We start from the raw sequence: 27336 nt of genomic DNA, 5'->3' as shown, positions 1-27336 counted from the left end.
TTGTATCCCCTTAATCTCCTTATGTTGTCTTATTGCTCTGGCTAGCACTTCAAGTACTATATTGAATAAGTATGGGGAGAGCAGACAGCCTTGCCTTGTTCCTGATTTTAGTGGAATTGCTTTGAGTTTCTCTCCATTTAATTTGATGTTGGCTGTTGGCTTGCTCTAAATTGCCTTTATTATGTTTAGGTATGTTCCCTGTATTCCTGATCGCTCCAAGACTTTTATCATGAAGGGGTGTTGGATTTTTTCAAATGCCTTTTCTGCATCTAGTGAGATGATCATGTGGTTTTTTTTCTTTGAGTTTGTTTATATGATGTGTAAATCTTTTTTAATGCATGCATTGTATATTACACGCTAGAATCAAATGCCTAAATAAATTGGGATCTTACTAATATAGCCATGGCAACACTGGAAAGACATCAGATTCCACACAGAAAAGATTTTGGCACATCATGAAAACATGGCCATGTTGCTGATCTTTCAGTTCCCGGACAATCATACAAAATCGTTATCCTTTATTTTCATCTAGGGCAATTTCTTGAAAGGCATCCAAAGGAAATTGATAACAGCCACTATTATTAATATATACCAAATGAGGTATAAGCACCAAAGTAAGGCCACATATTTATATTCAACAAGAAGCTCACATACTTAACTTTGTGGGAAGAAATAGCCTCCTCACAAGCCTGGGCTCGGTACTGTTACCTAATGTGCCAGGCTGAAAAGGGATTTTGCAACTTGGTCAGACAAAGAAGCAATGTGCTGAGGAAATCCTATACCACTAAGTGAGCATTTGAACCTTAAGGAAAAGGACAACCATTATGTGTTAGCACTTTTTTTTTTTTAAATGGGTTTCCTCTAAAACAGTGTGGTCTGTGCCATCAAAGTATGGTACAAACCTAAATTTCAGCAGATGGTGCAGTAACAGACACTAATCTTAGTGATTAGATCATAACTAATAGTGGATTACAAGTAGTAAGATGATTAGAACTTTTCTACTTATGTGTCTAGGAATATGTTTTGGGTTTGCATAGTCATTTAAGGGATTATAGAGAAATGGTTCTCCATGGAAGGTCATATTTCTAGCTTTTTAAAAAGATGTTATTTTCCAGAGAATTCAGTTAGTTTTTCAGTTCTTTTAGTTACAGCTTTTTCAATTAGACTGATACAGTTTGGGTCAACATAGTCTTTTATGAAGTATTCCAACAACTTTAATGTACGTGTCAGGCTGTTAGGCTTAAATTTTGGTCCTCAAGGCCCTGGGTTCGGTCCTCAGCTCTGGGGGGTGGAAAAGACAAAATTTTGGTCCTCCATTGTGCAAGAACAGTTTATCAGGCTTCATTTACTATAACAAAAAAGTGGCACATCAGTCTAAGTTTTCTTCTTGCCTTGAAGAGAACATACTCTGTTGTGAAATTAAATGAGCTTAATTCACCTTTTAAGAATTTCCCAGCCAGGCATAGTGGCACACGTGTTTAATCCTGGCACTTGGGAGGCAGAGGCAGGTGGGTCTCTGAGTTCAAAACTAGCCTGAACTACATAGTGAGTTCCAGGCCAGCTAGGGCTACATAGAGAGCAGCCCTGTGTAGCCCTTTTTTTCCCTGTCTGAAGAGAAAAAAGAAAGAATTTCCTCTGTTCTTTCATGACCTTCTCATTGCTTATTTCTTTCAGAAGTGTTTATTTTTATTTTGTGTGTATGAGTGTTTGCCTACATGTATGTATATATGTGTGCTTGATACTCATGAAGGCCAGAAGAGGTGATGGAATTCTCTGGAACTGGAGTTACAGTTGGTTGTGAGCCACCATACCATGTATGTGCTGGGAACTGAACCTAAGTACTTGGCAAAAACAGCAAATACTCTTTATTGCTGAGCCATCTCTCCAGCCTCTCATCCATATATATATATATATATATATATATATATATATATATATATATATATATATATATATATATTTTATTTTACAATACCATTCAGTTCTACATATCAGCCATGGGTTCCCCTATTCTTCCCCCTCCCACCCCCTCCCCTTACCCCCAGCCTACCCCCCATTCCCACCTCCTCCAGGACAAGTCCTCCCCCGAGGACTGCGATCAACCTGGTAGACTCAGTCCAGGCAGGTCCAGTCCCCTCCTCCCAGACTGAGCCAAGTGTCCCTGCATAAGCTCCAGGTTTCAAACAGCCAACTCATGCAATGAGCACAGGACTTGGTCCCACTGCCTAGTTGCCTCCCAAACTGATCAAGCCAATCAACTGTCTCACCTCCATATTTTTAAAATATGTGATACTATTTAATACTTGGTCCTGCAATACTTGACTCTCCTGATACCTTCCTGTTTGCCACATTGCTGTTATTTGAGTGATCAAAGGACTAAGGTAGTAATTGCTGGGTCTTTATGTTGTAAAGTTGTGTGTTTTTTTTCTTTTGTGATTACTTAGAAATGTGTATCTGAGAGAATATATCATTATTTAGCTCATCTTGCCTCACTTACTTTTCATCTTATTTGGTCATTTGTTCAGTATGACTTGATACTTTCCATATATATAAAATGCACATAAAGTTATATTTAGTATAACCAAAACTGGTAGACTGTTATTACGGATAAACTTCAGTGTCAGGAGATAGCTAAAAGCAGAACTGGGGTGAGGAGGTTACATACAGCACATGAAAACGGGAGGCATTTTTTTTTTTCCACAGGATTTTTTGTTTGTTTGTTTGTTTTTTGAGACAGGGTTTCTCTGTGTAGCTTTGCGCCTTTCCTGGGACTCACTTGGTAGCCCAGGCTGGCCTCGAACTCACAGAGATCCGCCTGCCTCTGCCTCCCGAGTGCTGGGATTAAAGGCGTGCGCCACCACCACCACCACCCGGCTTTTTCCACAGGATTTTATGATGGCTTATGTATGCTTCTTTTTCCGTGTGTGTGTGTGTGTGTGTGTGTGTGTGTGTGTGTGTGTGTATGTGTCTGTTTCTGTATGTCTGCCTGCCTGCCTACCTGTCTGTCTGCAGACACCACAAGAGGGCACTGGATCCCTGGAGCTGGAGTTATAGGAAGCTGTGAGCTGTCTGACCTGGGTGCTGGGAACTGGACTCTAGTCTACTGGAGAAATAGCAAGCACCCAACAACTGAGCCATATCCCCAACTCCGTATCTGCCAAGAAAGAGGGAGGGAGGGAAAGAGAGGGGGAGGGAATTTTTTTTTTGAGTAGACAAATCTGTAAAACATAAAGCTCTGGAGTTAAAAACTTCTTTTCTTTTTTGGGACAGGGTTTCTCTGTGTAGCCCTGGCTATCCTGGAACTAGCTCTATAAACCAGGCTGGCCATGAACTCAGAGATCTGCTGTGCCTCCCAAGTGCTAGGACTAAAGGCATGTGCCACCACCATCCAGCCTACAACTTCTATTTTTTTTTTTTTAATTTTTTCCTTTTAGGATATCATACATTTCTTTCCAAATCATAAAATAATATCTAATTAATTTTTATTAACTGCATAATCTGTTTATGTACTTCAGTGGATATTTCTGAGTCTTACCATTATAAATAATCTTACAGTATTGTTTATGTATATATGTATATTTTTAAAAGTAGAATTTTTCCTTCTATAAATCCTCAAATGTATATTTCAGTTTTATTTTGAACTGTGAGTTAATTTTTTGACAAAGTTTATCATAGTTCCATACACACTCACACTGGTAAAGAATAAATTTTTTTGTTTATAGTCCTTGAATGTTTTAAAACCTAAAAGGAACCTGAAAACCTGTTTAGCTATAGCTGATGATCAGGCCTCTCATTATATGATATAACTTTAAAGAATCATTGGTTCATATAAATTATCTTGCCTCAGCTCATATACCTTTATGGGAAGTCCACAGGGAGAACTCAAGGAAGAGCCACCCTGGCATGGTCAGCTTCTCTCTTTCCATATCACATTATGTGTTAGTTTAGCTGGTGCTAGTCAAAGTCAGACGTGGTGGCACACACCTGTAACCCTAATACTTGGAAGGCTGAGGTGGGAAGGATAAGAGCTTTAGGCTAGCCTGGGCTACACAGCTAGGTTCTGTCTAAATAAATAAAAAGTAAATAAAGCTATGTTATTCTGAATATGTACACCAGCTGATCCTAGTATTTGAAAAATGGTTACTAAGGTTAGGAAATGTTTGCATTGGTTCTAGGCTTTATTTCATTTCCATGTATGGATGGTAAAGTACTGTACTAGAGCACAATTGTGGTTTTGGGACATCTGTGTTTCTCTTATTTGTTAATTTGTTAGTTTTTACAGTTGTCATAAAATAATTATTTCAGAATATAAAGTAAATGCTAAATTAAAATGTATGACGTTATCAACATATTTATAGTTTAAAACAAGAACACTGATAGGGGCTGTATGGGCAAGCTGGGATAAATCAGCTAACCTATGAAACTCCAATGCATACTATAAATCTTTTAAGATTTCTACATTGGACAAATACATACTGCCTTTCTCTCTCCCTCTTTTTTCCTTTACCCTTCTCTCCCTTTCCCTTCTCCTGTGCCCTTCTTCTTTCTCTCTTTCTTTTGAGACAGTCTCAAAGCAGTTCACAGACCAGCCTAGAATACATTGTATAGCCCAGACTGTCCTCAGTATGTCTGTAGCTCAAGTTTTTCTGTGTCCTGCCTGGCCTGTGGTCAGGGAGAAATCTTTCCTACTTGAGTCCCCCCAGTAAACACGCAGAAGCTTATATTAATTAAAACTGCTTGGCCATTAGCTCAGGCCTACCACTGACTAGCTCTTACACTGAAACTCAGCCCATTTCTGTTAATCTGTATGTCGCCACATTTTCCATGGCTTTACTTGTGTGCCATTACATGCTGCTCCCTGGCTGGCTGGCATCTCCTCCTCAGCCTTCCTTTTCCTAGAATTCTTGTCTGTTTATCCCACCTATACTTCCTGCTTGGCTACTGGCCAATCAGCATTCTATTTATCAACCAATCAGAGCCACATATATTCACAGCATACAGAAAGACATTCCCATCATATGTCTGTATTTTAAGTATGTTGGGCTGGAGAGATGGCTCAGTGGTTAAGAGCACTGACTGTTCTTCCAGAGGTCCTGAGTTCAATCCCAGCAACCACATGGTGGCTCACAACCATCTATAATGAGATCTGGCACCCTCTTATGACCTGCAGGTATACATGCAGACAGAATACTGTATACATAATAAATAAATAAATAATTAAATCTTTAAAAAAAAAAAAAAGAAAACACCTTGAACATTCTTGGTGATAATAAAGTTTATTTGCTAAAAAACCACTGTACTAAGAGACTATGTCATTTCTTACACCTTTTTCTAGAATAAATTAACAGAAATAATAATAGATGGAATTTGGCCAGTCATCAACATTTATTTAGAATCTGTTTATTTACTGGGTTTATATAGTGTTTTCTGATGTTTCTCTTCTTCTTCTTCTTTGTTCTTTTCCCTTTTTGTCCAGGTCCTGGGAGGAATGGAGAGGGGTCCTATTGACTACCTTTTCTGAAAGTGGTCAGAGAGTTCTTAAACAGGTCTGTTGATTCTACAGAATACAAATAAAAGTTGGGTTTTTTGAAAGACTTAGTTTCAACTAGAAGGACTGAATTAGAAATAAACTTCTTTTAAATTTTTTTTGGCAGTACTGGAATTGAACCTAGTACCTCATATGTTTTAGGCAAGCACTAAACCACTGTGCTATCCCTGAGTCCATAAACTTTACTTAAAAATTTTAAACATTTATGATGTGTGTGTATGTGGACGTGTGAGTGCCATGGTGTGTGTATGGAGGCTGGAGGAGAGAGTTAGTACTCTTCTACCATGTGAGGAGATTGAACTCAGGTCACCAGGCTTGGCAGCAAGTGCCCTTACCTGCTGTGTCCTCTCACTGGCCAAGCTTTTACTTTAAAAGAAGTTATCTTGAGCTCAGTTTACAACAAGATATTTTGCTTTGGCAAGCTGCATTTGGCATGTAGGTTAGCTAATGATCTGTTTGATAGAAAAGCATTTGGCCATGTAGGGGGTCAGCCTGTAATACCAGCACTTGGCTGAGGCAGGAGGATCATGAGCCTGGGCACTTATTGAGTCCAGAGCCAGTCTGTACTACATAGGAAGACTGTCACAAAAAGTCACCACCATGAGTCATGTCTTTGTCAGTTGTGTCAAATATGTGAAATATGGATGAACTTTTTATTGGTTCCATAGGAGGAACCAAAATTAATGAAGGGGTGAATTTCTCAGCTGTTGGTGGTTTTGGAAGGGAATAGAAGCATAGATAAAACCTCCAAAGTAAATTATTTATTTGACCCATTCTGGTGTTCTTAGAATTCCCAACAACAGGCTGCCTTACAGATCTCAGAAGGTCTGGTGTCTTCATTACCAATCAGCTTTATTATTATGCAGATACAAACTCAACTTGTCTTTTCATTGGAATCACCTGGTATTCTTGAATTTTTAATCATTACCCGTGCCCATTTTTAGACACAGTAATTGGTTCAAATTGTTGATCATTTTATATGTAAATACATGTACATATAATTTACATGCCTACACATACCTCCCCTCAACCCTACCCTACCCCTGTCATTTGCTTTTTCTTTTGTTGTGGTGCTGGGGTTTGAAGGCAGGGCTGTGCTTATGCTGGGTAAGAGAGCTCCCTCAGCCTGAGATTCGCTTTTCTTTTGGTGGTAATGATAGCAGGTGGGTTTTCCCCTCTTCTATTGTCATTTGTTTTGATGTCCCCCACCAACTTTTCTTTCTTGCAGAATTTTATTTTTTTGTTTTGTTTTGTTTTTTGTTTTTTTGAGACGAGATTTTACTATGTAGCCTTGGCTGGCCTGGAACTTGCTGTGTAGATCAGGCTGGCCTTGAACTCACAGATGTCCATTTGCCTTTGCCTCCCAAGTGCTGGAATTAAAGGTATCAGCTACCATGACCAGATATTTGTTTGTATTTGAGCAGTCTTACAGGGCTTTAGATTTTGAGTCATTAAAAAAAACAAACAAAAACTTTCTCACTCGAAGGTTACAAATATTTGTTCTGTGCTTCTATAATATTAAAATGTAGACATTCATCTATTATATTTGAAGTTTTTGGTCTGTTTGGAATTATCTTATTGTGTAGCAGGAGAAATGGATCTAATTTTATTATTCTTCTAGATGACTACCTTGTTCCAATATCATATAAGGAAATCATTTTTCTTCACCTTTATGAGATATTAAAATTCCAAAATTCAGTTACTCTCCCATCCACTTATATAAGTTGTCATAGTAGTTTTAACTATTGAGAATATAATGTGTGTGTCAGTGTTTGTTAATGTGTGTATTACATGCGTGTTGTATATGCATGTGGAAGGCAGAGCACAGAACCATTCTCTCCTAGAAGTCAGAGAGGACTTGGGATGTCCTGCTCTGTCACTCTCCACCTCATTCCTTTGAGAAAAAGTCTCTCAGACCCTGGAGCTTGACTGGTAGCCAGCAAGCCACAGTGATCCTCCTGTGTCCACCCTGCAGTGCTAGAGTTAGAGGTGCACATATGGACATGCCCAGCTTTTTATGTGGGTGCTGGGGATTTGGATTCCAATGTTCATGCTTGCATAGTTGTAGCTGAAGTTTTCTCCAGTCCTGCCTGGCCCACAGTCAGGACAAATCTCTCTCACCTGCCAGTCCCGCAGCCGCTCAGACCCAACCGAGTAAACACACAGAGACTTACATTGCTTACAAACTGTATGGTCGTGGCAGGCTTCTTGTTATCTAGTTCTTCTAAAATTAACCCATTTCTGCCCGGCGGTGGTGGCACACGCTTTTAATCCCAGCACTCGGGAGGCAGAGGCAGGTGGATCTCTGTGAGTTCGAGGCCAGCCTGGTCTCCAAAGTGAGTTCCAGGAAAGGCGCAAAGCTACACAGAGAAACCCTGTCTCGAGAAAAAAAAAAAAAATTCTATTAATCTATACTTTGCCACGTGGCTCGTGGCTCACTGGAACTCATGGTGGTGGTTGGCAGCGTCTTCTTCCTCTGCCTTCCTGTTCCCAGGATTCTCTTCTCTGCTTGTGCTGCCTATACTTCCTGCCTGGCTACTGGTCAGTCAGCATTTTATTTATACAGAGCGCTATCCACAGCACACAGCAACCACTCTCACTCACTCAGCCATTTCCCCAGCTTCTAATAACATGTTTTTATCTCATAGGACTTAATCCCTTTCTCTAATCTGATTTTTCAGAGTTTTCCTACAAACCTTATAGTCAGATTGTCTTATTAAATTGTAAGTTAGGGAGAACTGACACATGTGAATCTTTACCAATGAGGGTATTATTTTATCCATGACTTTAAAATATTTTGTCCTTTATAAGTATTTTAAAAACTGTTTTATGAATACAAATATTTTGCCTGCATGTATTTTATGTATGTAAGTATACCATGTATATGCCTGGTGCCCAAAGAAATCAGAAGTGGGCTTCAGATCCCCTGGAACTAGAGTTGTGGATGGCTGCAAGCCACCATGTGAGTGCTTGGAATCGAACCCAAGACCCCTGCAAGAGCCACAGGTGCTCTTACCAGTGAGCTGTCCCTCAAAACCCTGGTACAAGTACTTTTAGGTTTTCTTTTATATCTTGACCTTTCTCTTTAGTTAATTCTTAAAGATTTTAACTTTCTTGTCACTATTAAAAATGAGATCGTGGCCGGGCAGTGGTGGTGCACGCCTTTAATCCCAGCACTGGGAGGCAGAGCCAGGTGGATCTCTGTGAGTTCGAGGCCAGCCTGGACTACAGAGTGAGTTCCGGGAAAGGTGCAAAGCTACACAGAGAAACCCTGTCTCGAAAAACAAAAAACAAAAAACAAAAAAAAAATGAGATCTTACCCCTCGTGTTGATGATTACATAGGTAATAAATGCAGTTTTTTCTGTATATTAATTTTGCACCATGCTGCTTTGCAAAATTTTATTATCTGTCCTTTGCTTGGCTTTCAAGAATACAAGTCTGTTGTTTTCATTAGTTTTACATTCTTTCTGATTTTTTAAACCTTTGTTTTTCTTGCTTCATTTTACTGACTTTTATACATCTGTGCTCCTGACTTCACTGATAGACCCCTATTCTCCTCTTGAAGCTGCTGCTGACTCGTACTTGTTTTCTGTGTGGTGCATTACAAGTACTCCCCGAGTTCCATACTAGCCCTCACTTTTGTGCTGAGAAAATAGAATTTGTCATGTTAAGAGCGCATTTGTTTTTTGTTTTATTTTGTTTTGTTTTCAAGACAGGGTTTCTATGTGTAGCCCTGGCTGTCCTGGATCTCGCTCTGTAGACCAGGGTGGCCTCAAACTCACAGAGATACCCCTGCCTCTGCCTCCCTAGTGCTGGGATTAAAGGTGTGTGCCACCACTGCCTAGCTATTTGTATATTTTTTTGAAATTTAGAAAAATTATCATCAAGAATGAATGGTTAAGTCAGCCAGATGAGGTAGACATATAATCCAGATATACTGGAGGCTACGGCAACAGGATCAAGACTTCAAGGCCAGCCTGAGTTACACATTGCTAGCCCAGCCTAGCATACCTTTAATCCCAGCATTCAGGAGGTAGAGGCAGGTGGATCTGTTTGTATGAGGCCAGGCTGTGGTATACATAGTGAGTTCCAGGCCAACCAAGGCAACATAGTGAGACCCTGTCTCTAAATAAGTAAATAAATTGCCACCTTAATAGTTAGTGCCTGTCTCAAAAAGAAAAGGAAGGGGAGCACCAGGGAAATAGCTTAGTGGCAAAATAAAATGCATGTATTAAACCTTGCATTCAGTACCCAGTACTGGGGACAAGGAGTAAGTTACATCAGTGGAGATGACCACATAACATTTCCCCTCAGTTTCCTGATACCAAGTTGGCTTTGAATTCCAGTAACAAACTTCACTTGGTTATGATGCATTATTCTTTTAAAGTACTATCAGAGTCTATTTAGAATTGGCTTAGAATCTCACACACTGGTGTAAGATCAAACAATGTAAGAAAGATTGATCTGTAGCTTTCTGCCTATGAATTGTGTTGGCTTTGAGAATTTATATTAACTTCATAAAATGAATTGAGAGGCTGGCAAGATTACTTATTCAATAAATGTGCTTGCTGCCAAGCCTGATTACCTGCATTCAGTCACTGGAACCCACAAAGTGGAAGGAGAGAATTGACTTGGAAGTTGTCCTCTGATCTGCATGTGAGTGCTGTGGCAGGAGTATGCCCACATACATGCAAAATAAAATAAGTGTAATTTTAAAAAGAAAGGTTTTACTGTATACTGTGTGCTCTGGAACAGCTTCAGGCCATTAGACTTCTGTGCTCTTTAAAGGATTGCTTTGTTTTTCATTAAGTTTGTATACGGTGCTTAGGGGTGAATGGGACCCTGCAGGTGCTCATGATGGGAAACCGAACTGTGAAGAGGTGAGAATGAGAAATCCAGTTCAGATTGATTTCATCCACCTGGATGAAGACTTTGGGGAGTCTGATGCCAGGTTGAAGCATGATCCTTATTAGTCTTATCAATACAAACCAGGAGTCAAATATCAGGGTAATCTGAAAGAAGAGAAACAAAGGAGCAGCCACTAGTGACTTCTTACCTCTTCAAATCCTCAGACCGAAAGGGGGCCGAGATCCTGTCTCTCCTCAACTCATATTCCTGTGTCCACCTCCTGCTTGTGCTGGGATTAAAGGTGTGAGCCTCCCAAGTACTGGGATTAAAGCTGTGAGCCACCACCCCCTGACCTCAAAGGTTACCTAGTGGCTGGCCTGGCCCTCTGATCTCCAGGCAAGCTTTATTTGTCAGAACACAAAATAAAATATCATACAACACCAGGTATAGTTTATTCCCAACAAATTTAAACAGTATAATTTGGAGGAATGTTTCCTGGTGTAATACAATCAATCCCTGGCGCACAAGGAAGCATAATTACATCGAAACTCAACTCTGGGTATGTCATTTCTTCCAAGAAGATGGGTTCTAGAGATAGGCTACCTGTCTGTATTAGCCTAAGGGTCTGGCCTCCTTTTAGTCATACAGATAACAGAGGTCACTCAGGCTATTAACCACCTGGTCCTGGTTGTGGGAGCTTGGGGGAGCCCCTGGCTATGCAGATAATATAAGGGTCATTTAGACTACTTGGTGTCTCTGGTCCTGACTGTGGAAACTTGGGGAGCCCCTAGCTGTGAAGGTCATTTAGATTACTAGCCAACTCCAGTTCAGGAGGAGTTGATATGACCTGGCCCAACAGATAATGCAGATTACCAGGCTATTAACACTTTCTAGATGGAAAAAATAGGTTTTACCTCTTTCCCATTGGAAAGACAATCCCATGTACTTAACATTCCTGGTCTCCCTGGAGATCTTTGGGCACAAGGACCTTTCTGTTGTGCTCTAGCTGGCGTAATGGTGAATGCCTTTACAGGTGAATCTCTGAGTTCATTGATATATGCCTTTACAGGTGAATCTCTGAGTTCATTGATATATTCATTTTGCTCCCTATTAGCTCCTTAGCTCATTGTAATGATTTTTTTCTAACTTTGAGTTAACTATTTAAGTCATTTATTATTTCCCCTTACCCCTCATGTAGATATTTTATAACTATGATTTTTCTTCCTAACTTGCCTATATTCTTTGGTTCCTATATGTAGTATTGATTTATAGTTTTCTAAAAATTTTGAATTTGTGCTTGATATTTTTTCAGAATAGTCAGGGCTATGCAGAGAAACCTCTCTCTCTCTCTCTCCAAAAGTAATCATCAATCCTTTTCAATTTCTATGTCTTGTTTGTGCTTTCCTTTTCTTTCTTTTTTTTTTTTTTAATTATTATTTTCAAGACAGGGTTTCTCTGTGTAGCCCTGGCTGTCCTGGAACTTACTCTGTAGACCATGCTGACCTCAAACTCACAAAGATCCACCTGCCTCAGTGCTTTATTAATCCAAGTGCTAGGATTAAAGTTGTGTGCCACCACCACCCAGCTTGTTGTTCTCTTTCTCTACTTTCTTAAATCAACTAGTTATATAACTATTTAGAAAATATTCTCCTAATATAAAAATATCTAAGCTGGGTTTGACATCCCCTGCCTGTCATCACAGCACCTAAGAAGGTGAGACCAGAGGATTGCCAAGAATGCAAGGTCAGAGTTGGCTGCAGAGTAACTACCTGACTCCCATTTTTAAAAACTGTTAATTTATCTATTTATTTTTGTTTTATTTTATTTACTTAGGATAGAATCTCGTACAATGCAGGCTTCAGACTCTCTTGTTCAAGGCTGGCCTTGAACTCTTGATTTTCCAGCCCGAGTACTCCCTCCCCTCCCTAGTGCTGAGATTTCCAGTTTGAGCAGCTGGATCTGTCCCTTCCTGAGGTTGGTTGGTTTGTTTTGTTTTTCAAGACAAGGGTTTCCTCTGTATGTAGCCTTGGCTGTCCTGGAACTCACTTTGTAGACCAGGCTGACCTTGAACTCAGAGATCCACCTGCTGCAATCTACCTGCCTTTGCCTCCTGAGTGCTGGGATTAAAGGTGTGTGCCACTACCTCCGCCTGGCTTCCTTCTTGAGTTTTGTGAGATAGGGTATATAGTCTCACAGACTATATAGTCTCTTGATATATAGTCTAGAATGGCCTTTAATTTGAGCCACTCTTGCCTCTGCCTCCTTTGGACTGATTGCAGATGTGCCCCATCGATGTCTGTTCTTCTCTATCCATCCCCCCAGCGTTTCTCTGTGTAGCTTTGCGTCTTTCCTGGAATTCACTCTGTAGCCCAGACTGGCCTCAAACTCACAAAGATCCACTTGCTTCTGCCTCCCAAGTGCTGGGATTAAAGGCTTGTGCCACCACCTCCCGGCATCTGTTCTTCTCTATTTTCTAATTGAGTTCTGTTTCATTGATATATTCATTTTTGCTCCCTATTAGCTACTTAGCTCATTGTAATGATTTTTTTCTAACTTTGAGTCAGCTATTTAAGTCATTTATTATTTCCCCTTACCCCTCATGTAGATATTTTATAACTATGATTTTTCTTCCTCACTAACTTGCCTGTATTCTTTGGTTCCTATATGTAGTATTGATTTATAGTTTTCTAAAAATTTTGAATTTGTGCTTGATATTTTTTTCTTAACCTGAGTCCATAGTTTTGCTGTTCTTTTAAGATAGAAAGATTTCTGTCTGCTGGTTTTATTTTGAGTTAGTCATTTTAGTGTACTGTTACTAGAGTATTTGAGTACTTTATTGTTGCTTAGATGTATTGAGATTTTTCCTTATGGTCTTAAAAGTACCTTTTTCTTGAATGAAAGAAGCAATTAAACAATAGTTTTTGTTAATTATTAACTAACTACTAGTACATATCCATCTAAAATTTCAAGATTATAAAATCAGTATTGAGCTGGCAAGATGGTTTCTGAGGGTAGAGATACTTGGCCACCCAGCCTGATGACCTAAGTTCAGTCCCCAGGATGGTAGAAGAGCAGAGCTGATTCTCACAAGTTGTCCTCTGCTCTCTGCACAGTGACACATGTATACATGTGTGCATACACACAAGTAGATGTTTTAAAGGATTTCATCAGTGTGTGGCAATAACAAAGTTATAGCGCCCAAGTTAATATGTTGTAGTCTAATACTATCTTGTTAAGATAGGTAATGTTTTTCTGAAGTATGCCAAAATAATAAATTTTCCATGTATAATTTGTATGTTTGCCATAAAGAATGCTTTAGAATTTAAACTAAAATTTTAATTAAAATATGATATTGTGAATAAAATAGGAAAAAATACTTTATGGAGTTTAAAAATAAATTTGATACTCTGTTAGATGATATGAGTCTTGTATTCAATGTGAATAGAAAATAATTCTGTGGGGCTGGGCAGATGCTCGGTAGTTAAGAGCTCTGGCTGCTCTTCCAGAGGACCTGGGTTCAGTTCCCAGCACCCACGTGATAACTTACAACTGTCTGTAACTCCAGTTCCAAGGGATCCAGCGCTGTCTTCTGGCCTCTATAGGCACCAGGCACACATCTGGTGTACATATATAAATGTAAGCGAAACACCCATACACACAAAATAAACAAATCTTTTAGAACTTATGCAAAGGAAAATATTTGGCTCCAAATATCTGTAGGCAGCTTCCTTGTTTAATTTGGCAAGTTTAGGAATGAAAGCCTAGAGAGTGCTAGAAAGCCAGAGTTTCCAGTTCTGTGATTTTATATGAAGCTGGTTTGGGTTCCTGAGTTTTGCTTCTACATTCTATATGAGTGATGGGGCATGTTTTAAGATTTCTAATGAAAATTCTGAGTTATTAATTTCTAGAGTTTCCATATTGACTTTATAACTTACAGTGTTTGTATTTTTTGCCCTAATTTCTTTATAATACTGTGGTTTTAATTTCCTCTTTTTTCTTTTTCTTTCTTTTTTTTTTTTTCTTCTTTCCTTTCTACAAGAATTCTATTTGGCTGCTATTTTGAAATACAAGCCCTAAAGATGCCACCTTGTTTGGACTTAGAGGATGACCTGGATAAGTGATAAAAATTAAGACATTTTGGTAAGTGAAACTTTATGTAAAGTCTATCATTTTGATTTTTCTTTTATTTTAAATTTCATTATTTTATAATGTATTGTGTGTGTTTTGCCTTCATGTATGTCTGTGCACCACATTCATGCAGTTCCCATGGAGTCCAGAAGAGGTTGACAGATGCCCTGGAACTGAAGTTACAGACAGTTGAGAGCCTCCTTGTAGGTTCTAGGAATTGAACCTGGATTTGAGTCAGTGCTCTTTTTTTTTTTTTTTTTTTTTTTTTTTTGGTTTTTGAGACAGGGTTTCTCTTGTGTAGCTTTGCGCCTTTCCTGGAACTCACTTGGTAGTCCAGGCTGGCCTTGAACTCACAGAGATCTGCCTGCCTCTGCCTGGGATTAAAGGCGTGCGCCACCACCGCCCGGCCCGAGTCAGTGCTCTTAACTACTGAGCCATCTCTTTGATTTCTTTCACAACGTGTTATCGGTATATAGAGAACCTGCTGATGTATTTTATTTGCATGCATGTTTGTGGGTACCCAGGGAATCCTGAAGAAGACATCAGAGCCCCTAGAACTGGATTTATAGGCAAGGTTATGAGCCATCTGACATGGGAACCAAGCTCCAGTCCTCTGCAAGAACACATAACTGCTGAGCCATCTCACTAGGCCTGCTACTGGCTTTTTTGTTGATTTTGTATATCCAATACTTTGTTGAAAGTTTTTTCCAGCTCTAAGAACTTTCTGGTGAAGTCCTTAGGGTCTTTTAAGTATATGATTGTATTTGTAAGCAGGAGTGGTCTGACCCTTCCTTTCTTTCTTCTATGGCTTTTATTTACCTCCTTTTAAAGAATTCAAGCACTATCTAGGAGTGGTACAACACACTTTGATTTTGTTTTGTATTTTGCACACACCTTTAATTTCAGCATTCTAGAGGCAGAGGCAGAGGCAGAGGCAGATGGATTTTTGTGAGTTCGAGGCCAGCCTGGTCTATATAGTAGGTTCCAGCACAGCCAGAGCTATATAGAGAGACCCTGCCTCAAAAAAATACAAACACACCACAGAGAATTCAAGCGCTATATTCAGTAAGAGTGGTGGAAGGTAGAGTAGGGCTGGAGAGTTAGCTCAGGGGTTAAGAGCACTGGCTGTTCTTGCAGAGAAGCCAGGTTCAGCTCCCTGCACCCACATGTTGGCTCAAAACCATCGGGTCCTCTATAAGAGCAGAATGCCTCTTAACTGCTAAGCTACCTCTCCAGCCTCTATATCTTATTCCTATTTGTGTGTGTATATGTTCCACAAGAGGTGTAGAAGTGAGCAAACATGCAAGAGGCAGTTCTCTCCTTCCTCCATGTAGTTTCTGGGCAGTAAACAGGTTTGGCTGCAAGTGCTTCTACCCACTGAACCATCTCACCAGCCCTCACTGTGTGTTAGCCATCCTTTTAGATTGTGTCCTCTTGGTTCAGTTTGGGTAATTCATGTATTGAGAAAAATACCCATTCCTTCTAGATTTTATAACTTACTGCAAGTTTTCAAAATATTCCTTAATGATCTGAATTTCACTGCTTTTATAACTCCTTTTCAGTCTGTGTAAGTATGTACGAATGTATGTATGTATGTATGTATGTATGTATGTATGTATGTATGTATATGTATACTTACTGTTTTTTTTTTTTTTTGAGAGGAAGCCTATTGTACCCCAGGCTGGCCTTGAACTCCCTTGGTGGCCAGATCCTCCTGCTTCCACCTTCCATGTGCTGGAATCATAGGTGTGTATCACCATGCCCAGTTTATGTAATGCTGGGCACCAAATCCAGAGCTTTGTGCAAGTTAAGTGAGCACTCATCAACTGACCTACATCTCTAGCCATTTAATTTTCTTCACTCATGTCTACTTATTTTGTTTAGTTTGGTTATCTTATCAAAGAACTAACTCTTTGTTCAGTCACCTTATATTTTTGTTTTAATTCATTTCATTAACACCTGAACTGGCATTTATTTTGCCTTTCTGTGCTGAAGTTTTCCTGTGTCCCACCTGGCCCATGGCCAGGACAAATCTCTCTCACCTGCCAGTCCTACAGCCGCTGGACCCAAGTAAACACACAGAGGCTTACATTAATTAAAACTGCTCGGCCATTAGCTCTGCCCTACCACTGACTAGCTCTTACATTTAAACTAACCCATAATTCTTATTTATGTTTAGCCTTTATGTTTAGCCATGGCTTGGTACCTTTTCTCAGTTCTGCCTTCACATCTCGCTTCCTCTGTGTCTGGCTGGTGACTCCTGACTCAGCCTTCCTCTTCCCAGAATTTTCCTCTCTGTTTATCCCACCTATACTATACCTCCTGCCTGGTTACTGGCCAATCAGCGTTTTATTTATCAACCAAATCAGAGCAACACACATTCACAGCATACAGAAAGACATCCCCAGCACCTTTCCTTTTATGGAAAAAAAATGTTAAAACAGTTTTATTTACTGTTTGTCTCTGTAGGTGGCTTTGGTGTGTGGGAGAGGGGTTAGAGACACTTGTAGTTTGATTCTTTCCTTCCACCACATGGATCCCAGAAACCAAACTCATCATCAGGCTTGGCAGCAATTGCAGTTACCTGCTAAGTCCACCTCACCAGCCTGTGGTTCACAGGCTTAGCAGTAATGCATTTACTTGTTCAGCCATCTCATCAGCCCGTGTTATGGCTTTTGAGTTTGGCTTGTTCTTGTTTTTTTGTGGGTTTTTTCCCTATTATTATTAAAATTTTTATTTATTTGTTTTGCATACCAACCACAGTTTCCCATCCCTCCTCTCCTCCTGTTCCCTCCAGGTTGTTCTTGTTTTACTAAGGCCTTGACATATATCATTAGGTTATTTTCCTTGCAGTTCCTACTTTGAAATACCTGCTAAATAGTTACAGAATTTAGGCAGTTTCAAGACTCAGTCTTTTTTCCGGCCAAGCTTCTGCTTTTAAGCTTTAAAAACCTATATTAGTTTTATTTATTTATTTCTAATGTTTATTAGAACTTTTTTGTTGTTGTTTTGCTTTTTGAGAGAAGGTTTCTCTGGTGTAGACCAGGCTGTCATCAAACTCAGAAATCTGCCTGCCTCTCCCTCCTTAGTGCTGGGATTAAAGGCATGTGCCACCACTGCCCAGCTGTTTATTAGAATTTTTAAAATGTAGCTGGAAAGTAAAATATAGTTGTTTTACGAAGGATTTTCTGAATGCTGTTGTTTTGTTTGTTTGAGACAAGATCTTAACTATGCAGCCTAGGGTGGGCTCAAACTTGTGATTCTCCTGCTGAAATTACAGATATTCACTGTCACACTCCACTTCTTTTATTTCCCTATTACTCTTTGTATATTTCTCCCAATATCCTATTTTTTTGTTTTGTTTTGAGACAGGGATTCTCTGTGTAGCTTTTGGAGCCTCTCCTGGAACTTGCTTTGTAGACCAGGCTGGCCTCGAACTCACAGAGATCCACCTGCCTCTGCCCCCTGAGTGCTGGGATTAAAGACGTGCGCCGCCGCCGCCACCACCACCACCCGGCTTCAGTATACTATTCTTACCAAAAAAAAAGTAGCATATAGTATTATAAAAGGAAATTTTAATTAGTGGATAAATTATACCTCTTACAGAAGTGTGGATGATAATGTTAAATAATATGTTATAACACTCTGCATCCCCTCTTTTTTTTTTTTTGAAGGTTTTCTTATTGTTCACTTTGCATATACTTCTGGAATAATACACCATGGTTTTGGATGACCTTCCAAACTTTGAAGACATCTATACTTCCCTGTGTTCATCAACAATGGAAGACTCAGAGGTGGACTTTGACTCTGGACTAGAAGATGATGACACAAAAAGTGATAGTTTTTTGGAGGATTCCACAATTTTTGTAGCCTTCAAAGGAAATATAGATGATAAAGACTTCAAATGGAAACTGGATGCAATATTAAAGAATGTGCCTAACTTGTTACACATGGGTAATTGCTTTAATTTTTGCTTCCTTCTGGTTACTCTTTTTGAGTGTTTGCCCTTTCATGGTCACTGTCAGTTCTGCAAAGTACATGTGCAGCTGACTTTAAGTGCAAAGGTAGAACTTAAGGAATTACCCTGCCCTCTTCCCCTTCCATGTCTGCCTGTCTTGTTGTCACCATCATTTTTATTTTATTTATTTTTTAGTTTGTGTTTTAGAAAGGAGGCAGATTGTATTGCTTAGGACTGAGGTTATAGTCTTTTATTACATTATACCTATTTATTTTGTATATGTAGGGTGGGTATGTGCCATAGTACATGTGTCCTACCATGCAGGAACCAAGGGTCATATTCAGGTCATCAGGCATAGTGTTGGTAACTACCCACTAAGCCATCTCACTGGCCCAGATCATATTCTTGACTCAAAAACACTTTGTCAGATATTCTCCAGTATGATGGAAACTTTAAAGGCCTTTATTTTCTTCCTAAAACAGGAATGTAGTCCTTTGGCATAGTGATCTTCCTGAAATGCTGATTCTAGGATTACAAGTGTAGGCTATCTTGCCTAGTTTTAAAAGTTGCTAGTAGAGTTTAACTGTATTGGAATTAAACATTTTTCAACTGTATTAACATTAAGACTACTATAAAGACATCTGATGTGTATGTAGAACATGGATAAGTTTCCAGTAATCAGAAGATTGAGAAGAAACTTAGTGTCTCTATCCTGTGGAACCAGGATCCAAAGTTTTTCAGTGTTTGGAGACATGTCTTCAAATGTCATGGAAAGGCAATAGGTTTAAACCTTAGAGATGGATTTTAATGCCTTCTCTGATTTCACTAGGTAGCTACAGCTTTCTGGATCCCTTAGCCTCTCTCCAGGCCCCAAGTTCCTTAGCTATAAGAGAACTTTGACTAAACATTGTCTAACCATTTTTAAATCTTGTGAGTATATTAATCCCATTGCCCTTAGCAAGTGATCAACCAGTTTTGTTGTCCTACATTAGAGCAAGTGAATTCTGTGTTAGTATTTAGTAGCTAATGGTTTAAGAGCTAGAGGAGGGTTAAATGACATGAAGGAACTCTTCATAGGTATCTGGATTTTGAGAAAACATATTCCTGCATGGCCATTTTATTAATATTGAAAGATGTAATTAAATAAAGCACATAAACCATTTAGTTGATCTGAATTACTAACAAAAGGGAAACTGCCGGATAGCTTTTATTTGCTTCCTTGTCTGTGAAATGTAATTATAAACAATATTACTGCCTCAGCTAATTTTTTAAATCTTTGATTGTAAAATACATATAACAAAATTTGCCATATTAACCATTTTTATATCTGGTCCAATGGTACTTAAATACAATTAAAGTATTTTACAACAATCACTAGCAGCCTTTTTTTTTGGTTTTTCAAGACAGGGTTTCTCTGTGTAGCTTTGTGCCTTTCCTGGAACTCACTTGGTAGCCCAGGCTGGCCTCGAACTCACAGAGATCCGCCTGCCTCTGCCTCCCGAGTGCTGGGATTAAAGGCGTGCGCCACCACTGTCTGGCTCCATTTCTGTAATTCTTATCTTATAAAATTAAAATCTAAGCTGGGCGGTGGTGGCGCACGCCTTTAATCCCAGCACTCGGGAGGCAGAGGCAGGCGGATCTCTGTGAGTTCGAGGCCAGCCTGGGCTACCAAGTGAGTTCCAGGAAAGGCGCAAAGCTACACAGAGAAACCCTGTCTTGGGGGGAAAAAAAAATTAAAATCTATACCTATCATATAATAATTCCCCATTCCTTTCCTATTCTAGCCCTTAATAAGTACCTTGTACTTCCTATGATTTTTTAATTTAAAAAAATTAGATTTATTTAATTATGCATATGGGTATTTTTCCTGCATGTATATAAATACCTCACATGCATGCAGTGCCCACAGAGGCCAGAAGAGTGTACCAGATCTGCTGGAACTAGAGCTATAGCTAGTTGGGAACTGTGTGATTGTTGGGAATTGAACCACAATCCTCTGGAAGAGCAGCCAGCTCTCTAAACCACTGAGCCATCTCTCCAGCCCCTTTCCTATGATTTTAACTATTACCTACCTCATATAACCAGAATCATGTAGTGCTTGTCTCTTTGTGACTGCTTTATTTAATTTAGCATAGTATTCTCATCATTTGCCCATGCTGTAGCATATGATGGGCTTTCCTTCCCATTTCAGGCTGAATAGTCCACAGAATGTCTATATATACCACATTTTACTTACTAATGTTTATCTGTTGCTGGACACTTGGATTATTTCCATGGTTTAGCTGTTATGAATAATGCCGTGAACATGGATATACTCTTCCATATCCTGCTTTCAAGTCTTTGGGCTGGATACCTAGAATTAAGAAAGTGTTACATCATATAATTTTTTTAAAACTTCTTACCATATAATTCTCTTAGCAGATTGTACCATTAGTGCACAGGGGTCCCCAATTTTTCCCTATCATTACCAACATTTGCTGTATTCTATTTTTATAATAGCTTTCCTTATGTGATATGATATCTAGCTGCTTGATAGTGGTTTTGGGTACACGGAATCCTTAAGAAGTCCAGTATTCCTTTTCCTTTTGTTGCTTGTCCCTTTGCTGCTTTATCCAAGAAATCACTGCCAAATCCAAGGTGGTGAAGGTTTGCCACATATTTTCTCCTAAGACTTTTAGGTCTATATTTAAGTGTTTGTTCCATTTTCAGTTAATTTTTGTATATGATATTCGGTTAACTTCACTCCGTAGCACGTGTACACATACTTTCCCCATAAATTAGTTAGCTTTTGTGTATTCCTAAAAATACGTCTGGAAGTGTGTGTCAGTTTCAGAATTGCAGAGTGCTGATGTTTTTCTGTCCTAAAGGAAGCTTACCAGTGGAATGTATGTCCGGGGTTGTTGTGCTTCAGTGGGAGCTCTACTGTTACCTAAAGTAGGGATTTTTGTTTTGTTTTTTAGTTGCACATCCTCTAGTGCCTACAAAATTGATCATGTTATTCTCTTTTCTTCATGACCAAGAATCCAGCAAGCTAAAGGTGCAGAAAGTGGAGCCCTGGAACAGTGTGCGTGTCACATTCAACATCCCCCGGGAAGCAGCGGAGCGGTTACGGATCCTGGCTCAGAGCAACAACCAGCAGCTTCGGGATCTGGGGATTCTCTCCGTTCAGATTGAAGGTCCTTTACTTTTCCGTGCACCCATCTGAACCAAAATAAAGTAACAGTGGTAGCCAGCATAGTTTCTGATGCTGCTCTGTCTATTCCTCTGCTCTTACGTTTGAGACTCTCAAGCAGCTGTGCTTCGTGTTGCAGTACCTTAGAATAAAGAGGCATTGAGGTATTACTGCAGCCTTACGCATCATTTCTTTGGCTCTTTGGCCTTCAGTCTCAAACTTTGGTTTAAGGAACTGGTGTCCTTTTGAAGAATATCTCATCTTAATTGCTTTCCTTTACTGAATAACATTAATATTTCCTTTGTTTATGTAGCAGATTAGGGAGTCCAGAATGGTTCTTTTACAAGTGTTTATCAATGGAGTGACCCTCTTGAATGTAAAAATATGCTAGCCTAGTATACACATAATATGCAGCTTAAAGCCCTTCTGTTGTTTGCTGCTGTTCACAGTCTATAGGCCAAATTCTCTACCATGACCATAGGGCTTGCATAGTCTGACAACTACCTTCCTCATGTAGACTTATGCTAGTTAAATTCCACCCCAGCCCCACCCCTGACAGCTCTGTTTCCAGTCTCCAGTTTTCATGTGGTTTTTTGAACACACAGTTCTCCCTTCTGCCACAGATCTTCTGCACTGTTGCCTTCTGTATATGGAGTACTGTCTCATACCATTCCTGTTCTTCAAGTTAATTCTTGCAGCCTTAAGTCTCTGGCTGACTCAGAGTCTGTTACTATGTTCTAACAAAAGTTCCTTTCTCTCAGATCGTCTATCTCCCACTTTCCTTAAGGCAGGTATTTGGTTACTGTTTATTCCTCCATGTACTGTAAGCTCTAGTAGGAAAGGGATCATGTCTGGTTTGGTTCACTGTTGTATTTCTGAATTGCCTGGTACACATTAGTGTCTTTAGTAAACAAGTTGGATAAAAGCAAGGAAAGGATATAATAGCATTACTTTACTTTAGCACCTGGTATATAATTATAAATAAAATACGCTCCTTACTGTTATAAACTCAAATGAATCCATGATCTTAATAAGAAGGACAACTCTATGATTGATGTGAATTATATCTATAATTGATGTAATACCAACTGTGGACAAATATACAAGAATTTCTTCTTTTTACAAATAATTTTTATAGTGTGTGTGTGTGTGTGTGTGTGTGTGTGTGTGTGTGTGTGTACGTACATGTAGACAACCCATGGGAAGCAGGGCAGTTATCTTGCTCCATCATGTGGGTCCTGGGGATAAAATTCAAGTCATCAGGCTTGAAAGCAAGTGTCTTTATCCTCTGAGCCATCTCACTGGCTCTACCTTGTGTTTTTGAGACAAAGTCTTTCACTTGGACCCAGGACATGCCAATTAGGCCAGGCTAACTAGCCTGATCCTCCTGTCTCTGCCTCCCCTGTGTTGAGATTACAGGTGTGGTCCACAGTGCCATGCCAGGGTCTTTTAAATGGGTGTTAGGAACTAAATTCAGGTCCTGAGCAATCACTTTACCAACTGAGGTATTTCCCTAGCCTCCTGGCAGTGGAGAACTTTTAAACAAGTGATATTACTTGATGTTATTTCAAGAACTCTTCTGCTTGGGAAGCAGAGTTAAGTAGCGCACACCCATAATTCTGAGCACTCAAGAGGCTGAGCCAGGTGGGTTGCTAGAACAAAACAAAACAACAAACAACAACAACAAAAAAAAACACAACAGTGCAGAAGATGTAATATATCAGGTGCAACACATACTTACCATGCGGAAGGCCCTGGATTCAATCCCCACCATTGCCTATTACAAACCTATTTACATATTGGTCTTATCTTGTATCACAGAGGTACTTAGAAGAGACTTCTCTACTTGTTATTACATCTCTACCACAAACCTGTAGGGATCATTTTGTTGTTTGATGTTTTGTTTTTGAAATAGGATCTTGTGTAGCCATGACCTCCATCACACCATGTAGCTGAGTACAGCCTTGAGCTTCTGTCTTCCTCCTTCTACCTCTGGGGTGCTGGGGTAACAGGCATGTTCTGCCACACTAGGTTTGTGCAGTGCTGGGAATAGAACCCAGTGCTCTGGGCATACTGGGCAAGGACTCTGCCAACTGAGTTACATCCTCAACATTTGGAAACCATTTTACAGTGCAGTTATTGAAAGAAAATTGGTGATTTTCTCACAAGTGCTATAGAGTCTCTACACCGAAGTATAACAGTGTCCCCATACTACCCTGCCTCCTTTCCCATTAAATTTCATATCTCTTATCTTCTGATTATAAACTCTCAGAAGGAAATGAAGAATTTTGAGTTTCTGACAGTTTCTTCCTCTCTCCTTCCTTCCCTCCATCCCTCCAAGCCCACATACAATTTGTGGTCTAGTTGAAAATAAATATTCAGTCTTTGAAGCCCTCTGACACTAAGCAACTTCATTAATGATGTGAGAACTGATCATGCTCTCCTTGTACATGCTCAGGTGCAACAATCTGCATAGGCTAGGATTTTAGTTTCCTGTAATTCCAGCATTCGGGAGGTAGAGACTGGAAAGTCATGAATTTAGAGCCAGTCTAGGCTATATAATGAGCAGTTAAGGTCAGGATTGTAATACTGAGCTATTCCTTTTTGTAGTAGTAAACTTAATATTCTTCAAAAACAGAAAAAAAATAGTTCTTCTGTAACTGTCTTTAAACAGAATGTACATTTTACTCTGACTGTTTCCATTTTTAATTTTACTGTCGTTTCCAGGGGAAGGTGCTATCAACCTGGCTTTGGGTCAGAACCGGAGCCAAGATGTGAGAATGAATGGACCCATGGCATCTGGAAATTCTGTTAGGATGGAGGCAGGATTTCCCATGGCAAGTGGTCCAGGTGAGGCCCCCTACTCACTTGTATGACATTTTACCACTTTCCTTATTTGGGCTTGATATTTCTTTCTCTCTCTCTCTCTCTCTCTCTCTCTCTCTCTCTCTCTCTCTCTCTCTCTCTCTCGTTTGTTTTTTGTCTTTTGAGAGAGGGTTTCTCTGTGTAGCTCTGGCTATCCTAGAACTCACTTTGTAGACCAGCTGGCCTTGAATTCACAGAGATCTGCCTGCCTCTACCTCTCAAGTACAAGGATTAAAGGCGTGCTCCTCACCACCAGGCATGGGCTTGACTTCTTAATGTGTAAGTCTTGCCGTCTAGATGGGTTATATAGCATAACCACTTATTGACTCAGTCAGGAAAGTGAGACAGGAATTAATCCCAGGAAGGTTATAATTACAAAGTATAAGGCTATGGTATTTGACTTAAAATCTGATGAACACTTGAATCATGGAGTAAGCATTTATTAAGTACCTAGTGTATGACAGGACCTATGTTAAGTATTGGAAATAGAAACAAGTAAAACATTTTCTACAAAATGTTTATAGTATAGTAGAGAATGTGGCTTTCCACCTTGTACTTTCTCTGAGTCTGAGGATCTATAAACAGAGTTCTTGTGTCTTATGTGGAATCTTCATGTCAGTGGAATAATGTGTTTTTATGTATTTAGACTTGAGATTGGCTAGAAGTGGTGGACATGTCTGTGCTGTCTCATCACTCAAGAGTCTAAGGCAGAATGATCACATGTTTCAAGGGGGAGGAAAGAATTTACAAGAGGTGCAAATAGTTCACTCCTAGTAATCCTGAAATTTCTTCTTCAGAGATGAAACTCGATATTCTATGATTTACAAGACATTAGAATTGAGTTGGCTCTCACTTTTAAAGCTGGAAAGTTGGATTTATGGAAAGGAAACGATTTGTCCCAGGTCGAGTAGCAGTGAACTAATATTCCAGATATCCTCACTGCACTGGTGGCTTGAAACCTTTGAAGCTTCAGGAGTCTGTTCAGATAAAATGGAAAGTCACAGCTGCATGGTTGAAGAAGAGTAGGAGCCTGAGGCTGTATACAGCCAGTTGCTTCATCCCTGACGACCATAGTATTGTTTAAAAGAATGCAGCAGGAGGGACTGGAGGGGTGTCTCAGTGGTTAAGAGCACTTGTTCTTGCAGAGATATTGGGTTTGGTTCTCAGCAACCACATGGTGGCTTGCAGTTATCTGTAACTCCAGTTTCAGGGGATCTTATGCCCTCTTCTGACTTCCACAGGCACCGGACACACACTTGATGCACAGACATGTACACAAACAAAACATTCATACACATAAAAGACATCTTTTTTTTTTTTTTTTTTTTAATGTAGGAAAATGGAGGAACCCTGTTTATAAACTGCTGTTCTGAACTGTAAGCAAAAACTTGGCACAACCAGGCATAATGGTGCTTGCCTTTAATGCCAGCACTTTGGAAGCAAAGACAGGTAGATCTCAGTGAGTTTGAGGCCAGCCTGGTCTATGTAGTAAGTTTCAGGATAACCAGGGCTATCTAGAGAGACCCTATCTCAAAATACCAAAATTAAAAAACAAAGAACTTGGCATAGAATTGGAATTGGGTTTTTATACTGCCTGTGCATTTTCTGTGTACCTCAAGCTATTTACTATATTTCAGTGAAATATAATATATATTTTTATTTCCCTGAAATATAGTAAGTATATTTCATCTTTATTTTTAAAAATGTCATAAGACCTGCAATCATTGGAGCATATGCTTAATAGTAGATGAGCACTCTCCTAAAGCAAGTGTTCCTTAATTTCCTCACACATGCATCTACTGTTGCTTATCAGCTATCTACTGTTAAACTCCATCTGTATTCACAGCCCTCACTGTTTTATTCATCTGTCAAGGTCTGTGCTGTTGGACTGATGTAAAGTGTCATATAATTAATGGTAAACATCTAACCTGGTGAGTTATATATTGACCTGGTCCCCCATACAGCTCTGAGCAAGTGTTAAGGTAGCTTGATAATAAGTCATAGATGACCAGGTAGTGGTGGCACATGCCTTTAATCCCAGCACTTGGGAGGCAGAGGCAGGTAGATCTCTGTGAGTTTGAGGACAGCCTGGTCTACAGAGTGAGTTCCAGACCAGCCAAGGCTACACAGAGAGACTCTGTCTTAAAAAAAAACAAAAAAGTCATAGGTGGTCTTGTTGCCATTGCTTAAAGAGTGAAGGTGGGAGGTGCAGCAGGAAGAGCCTGGCCACCATCCATGTCAGTGAAGAGGTGAGAAGACCTGGCACGAAACCTAGGGGATCTGGTTTGTATCTCAACTCCTGCCCACAGGCACCAATATCTTCTGGTCTTAGGTGGCCATAAATATCTTTAATTATATCCTGGAAACAATGTTAGAGATCCCATCAAGTCTTGAATTATCAAGATTCTTGTTAAACTGAGGCCAGCCAGCACACTGATTCCAACATCTAGTATCTGGCTAGTGTTACAGTGCCATAAGTTCATTAGCACACAGAAAACCTTGAAGCTAGTGAAATCAGGTTAAATTGGTATTTAGTGGAAGATAGTGATTGTGATCATTTATGACACAGAGTACCAGGACTAACTAGTTAGTGATAACCTGTAGTCATCATGACATTTTAACCTCCAGGTATTTCTTTACACCAACTGTATTTTAAGATTCCTTTTCTTACATGTCTATTGGACCTTAATGGATGCAAAGAAGTTTAATAGTAGGTTAAATTAAGTAGAGAAATCTTCCTAGGGATAGAAACCTTACATTTCCTCTGAAACAATAGTAAGTAACTTTAGAATTATGTATCTAGAACGTCTTAATTT

General features: G+C 39.6%; 1 protein-coding gene across 9 annotated transcripts in view; it reads left to right on the top strand.

Annotated features, from left to right (window-relative positions):
• Positions 1 to 27336, top strand: part of Ncoa6 (nuclear receptor coactivator 6) — an 89334-nt gene that overhangs the window by 17626 nt on the left and 44372 nt on the right. For 7 of the 9 annotated variants that reach the window (XM_028888976.2, XM_037205343.1, XM_028888982.2 and 4 more), the window contains exons 2-6: positions 5477 to 5546; positions 14437 to 14537; positions 18200 to 18479; positions 21504 to 21659; positions 24383 to 24505. In XM_028888976.2, coding sequence (XP_028744809.1) covers positions 18245 to 18479; positions 21504 to 21659; positions 24383 to 24505 — 514 coding nt within the window. In that variant the 5' untranslated portion in view covers positions 5477 to 5546; positions 14437 to 14537; positions 18200 to 18244. The remainder of the gene's footprint in view (positions 1 to 5476; positions 5547 to 14436; positions 14538 to 18199; positions 18480 to 21503; positions 21660 to 24382; positions 24506 to 27336) is intronic. The other 2 variants (XM_028888978.2, XM_037205342.1) reach the window with 1 other exon arrangement.

This window comes from Peromyscus leucopus, chromosome 4 (genome assembly GCF_004664715.2).
Source record: "Peromyscus leucopus breed LL Stock chromosome 4, UCI_PerLeu_2.1, whole genome shotgun sequence".
NCBI lineage: Eukaryota > Metazoa > Chordata > Mammalia > Rodentia > Cricetidae > Peromyscus > Peromyscus leucopus.
Note: the sequence above shows the minus strand (reverse complement) of the source record. Positions and strands in the feature narration are given on the sequence as shown.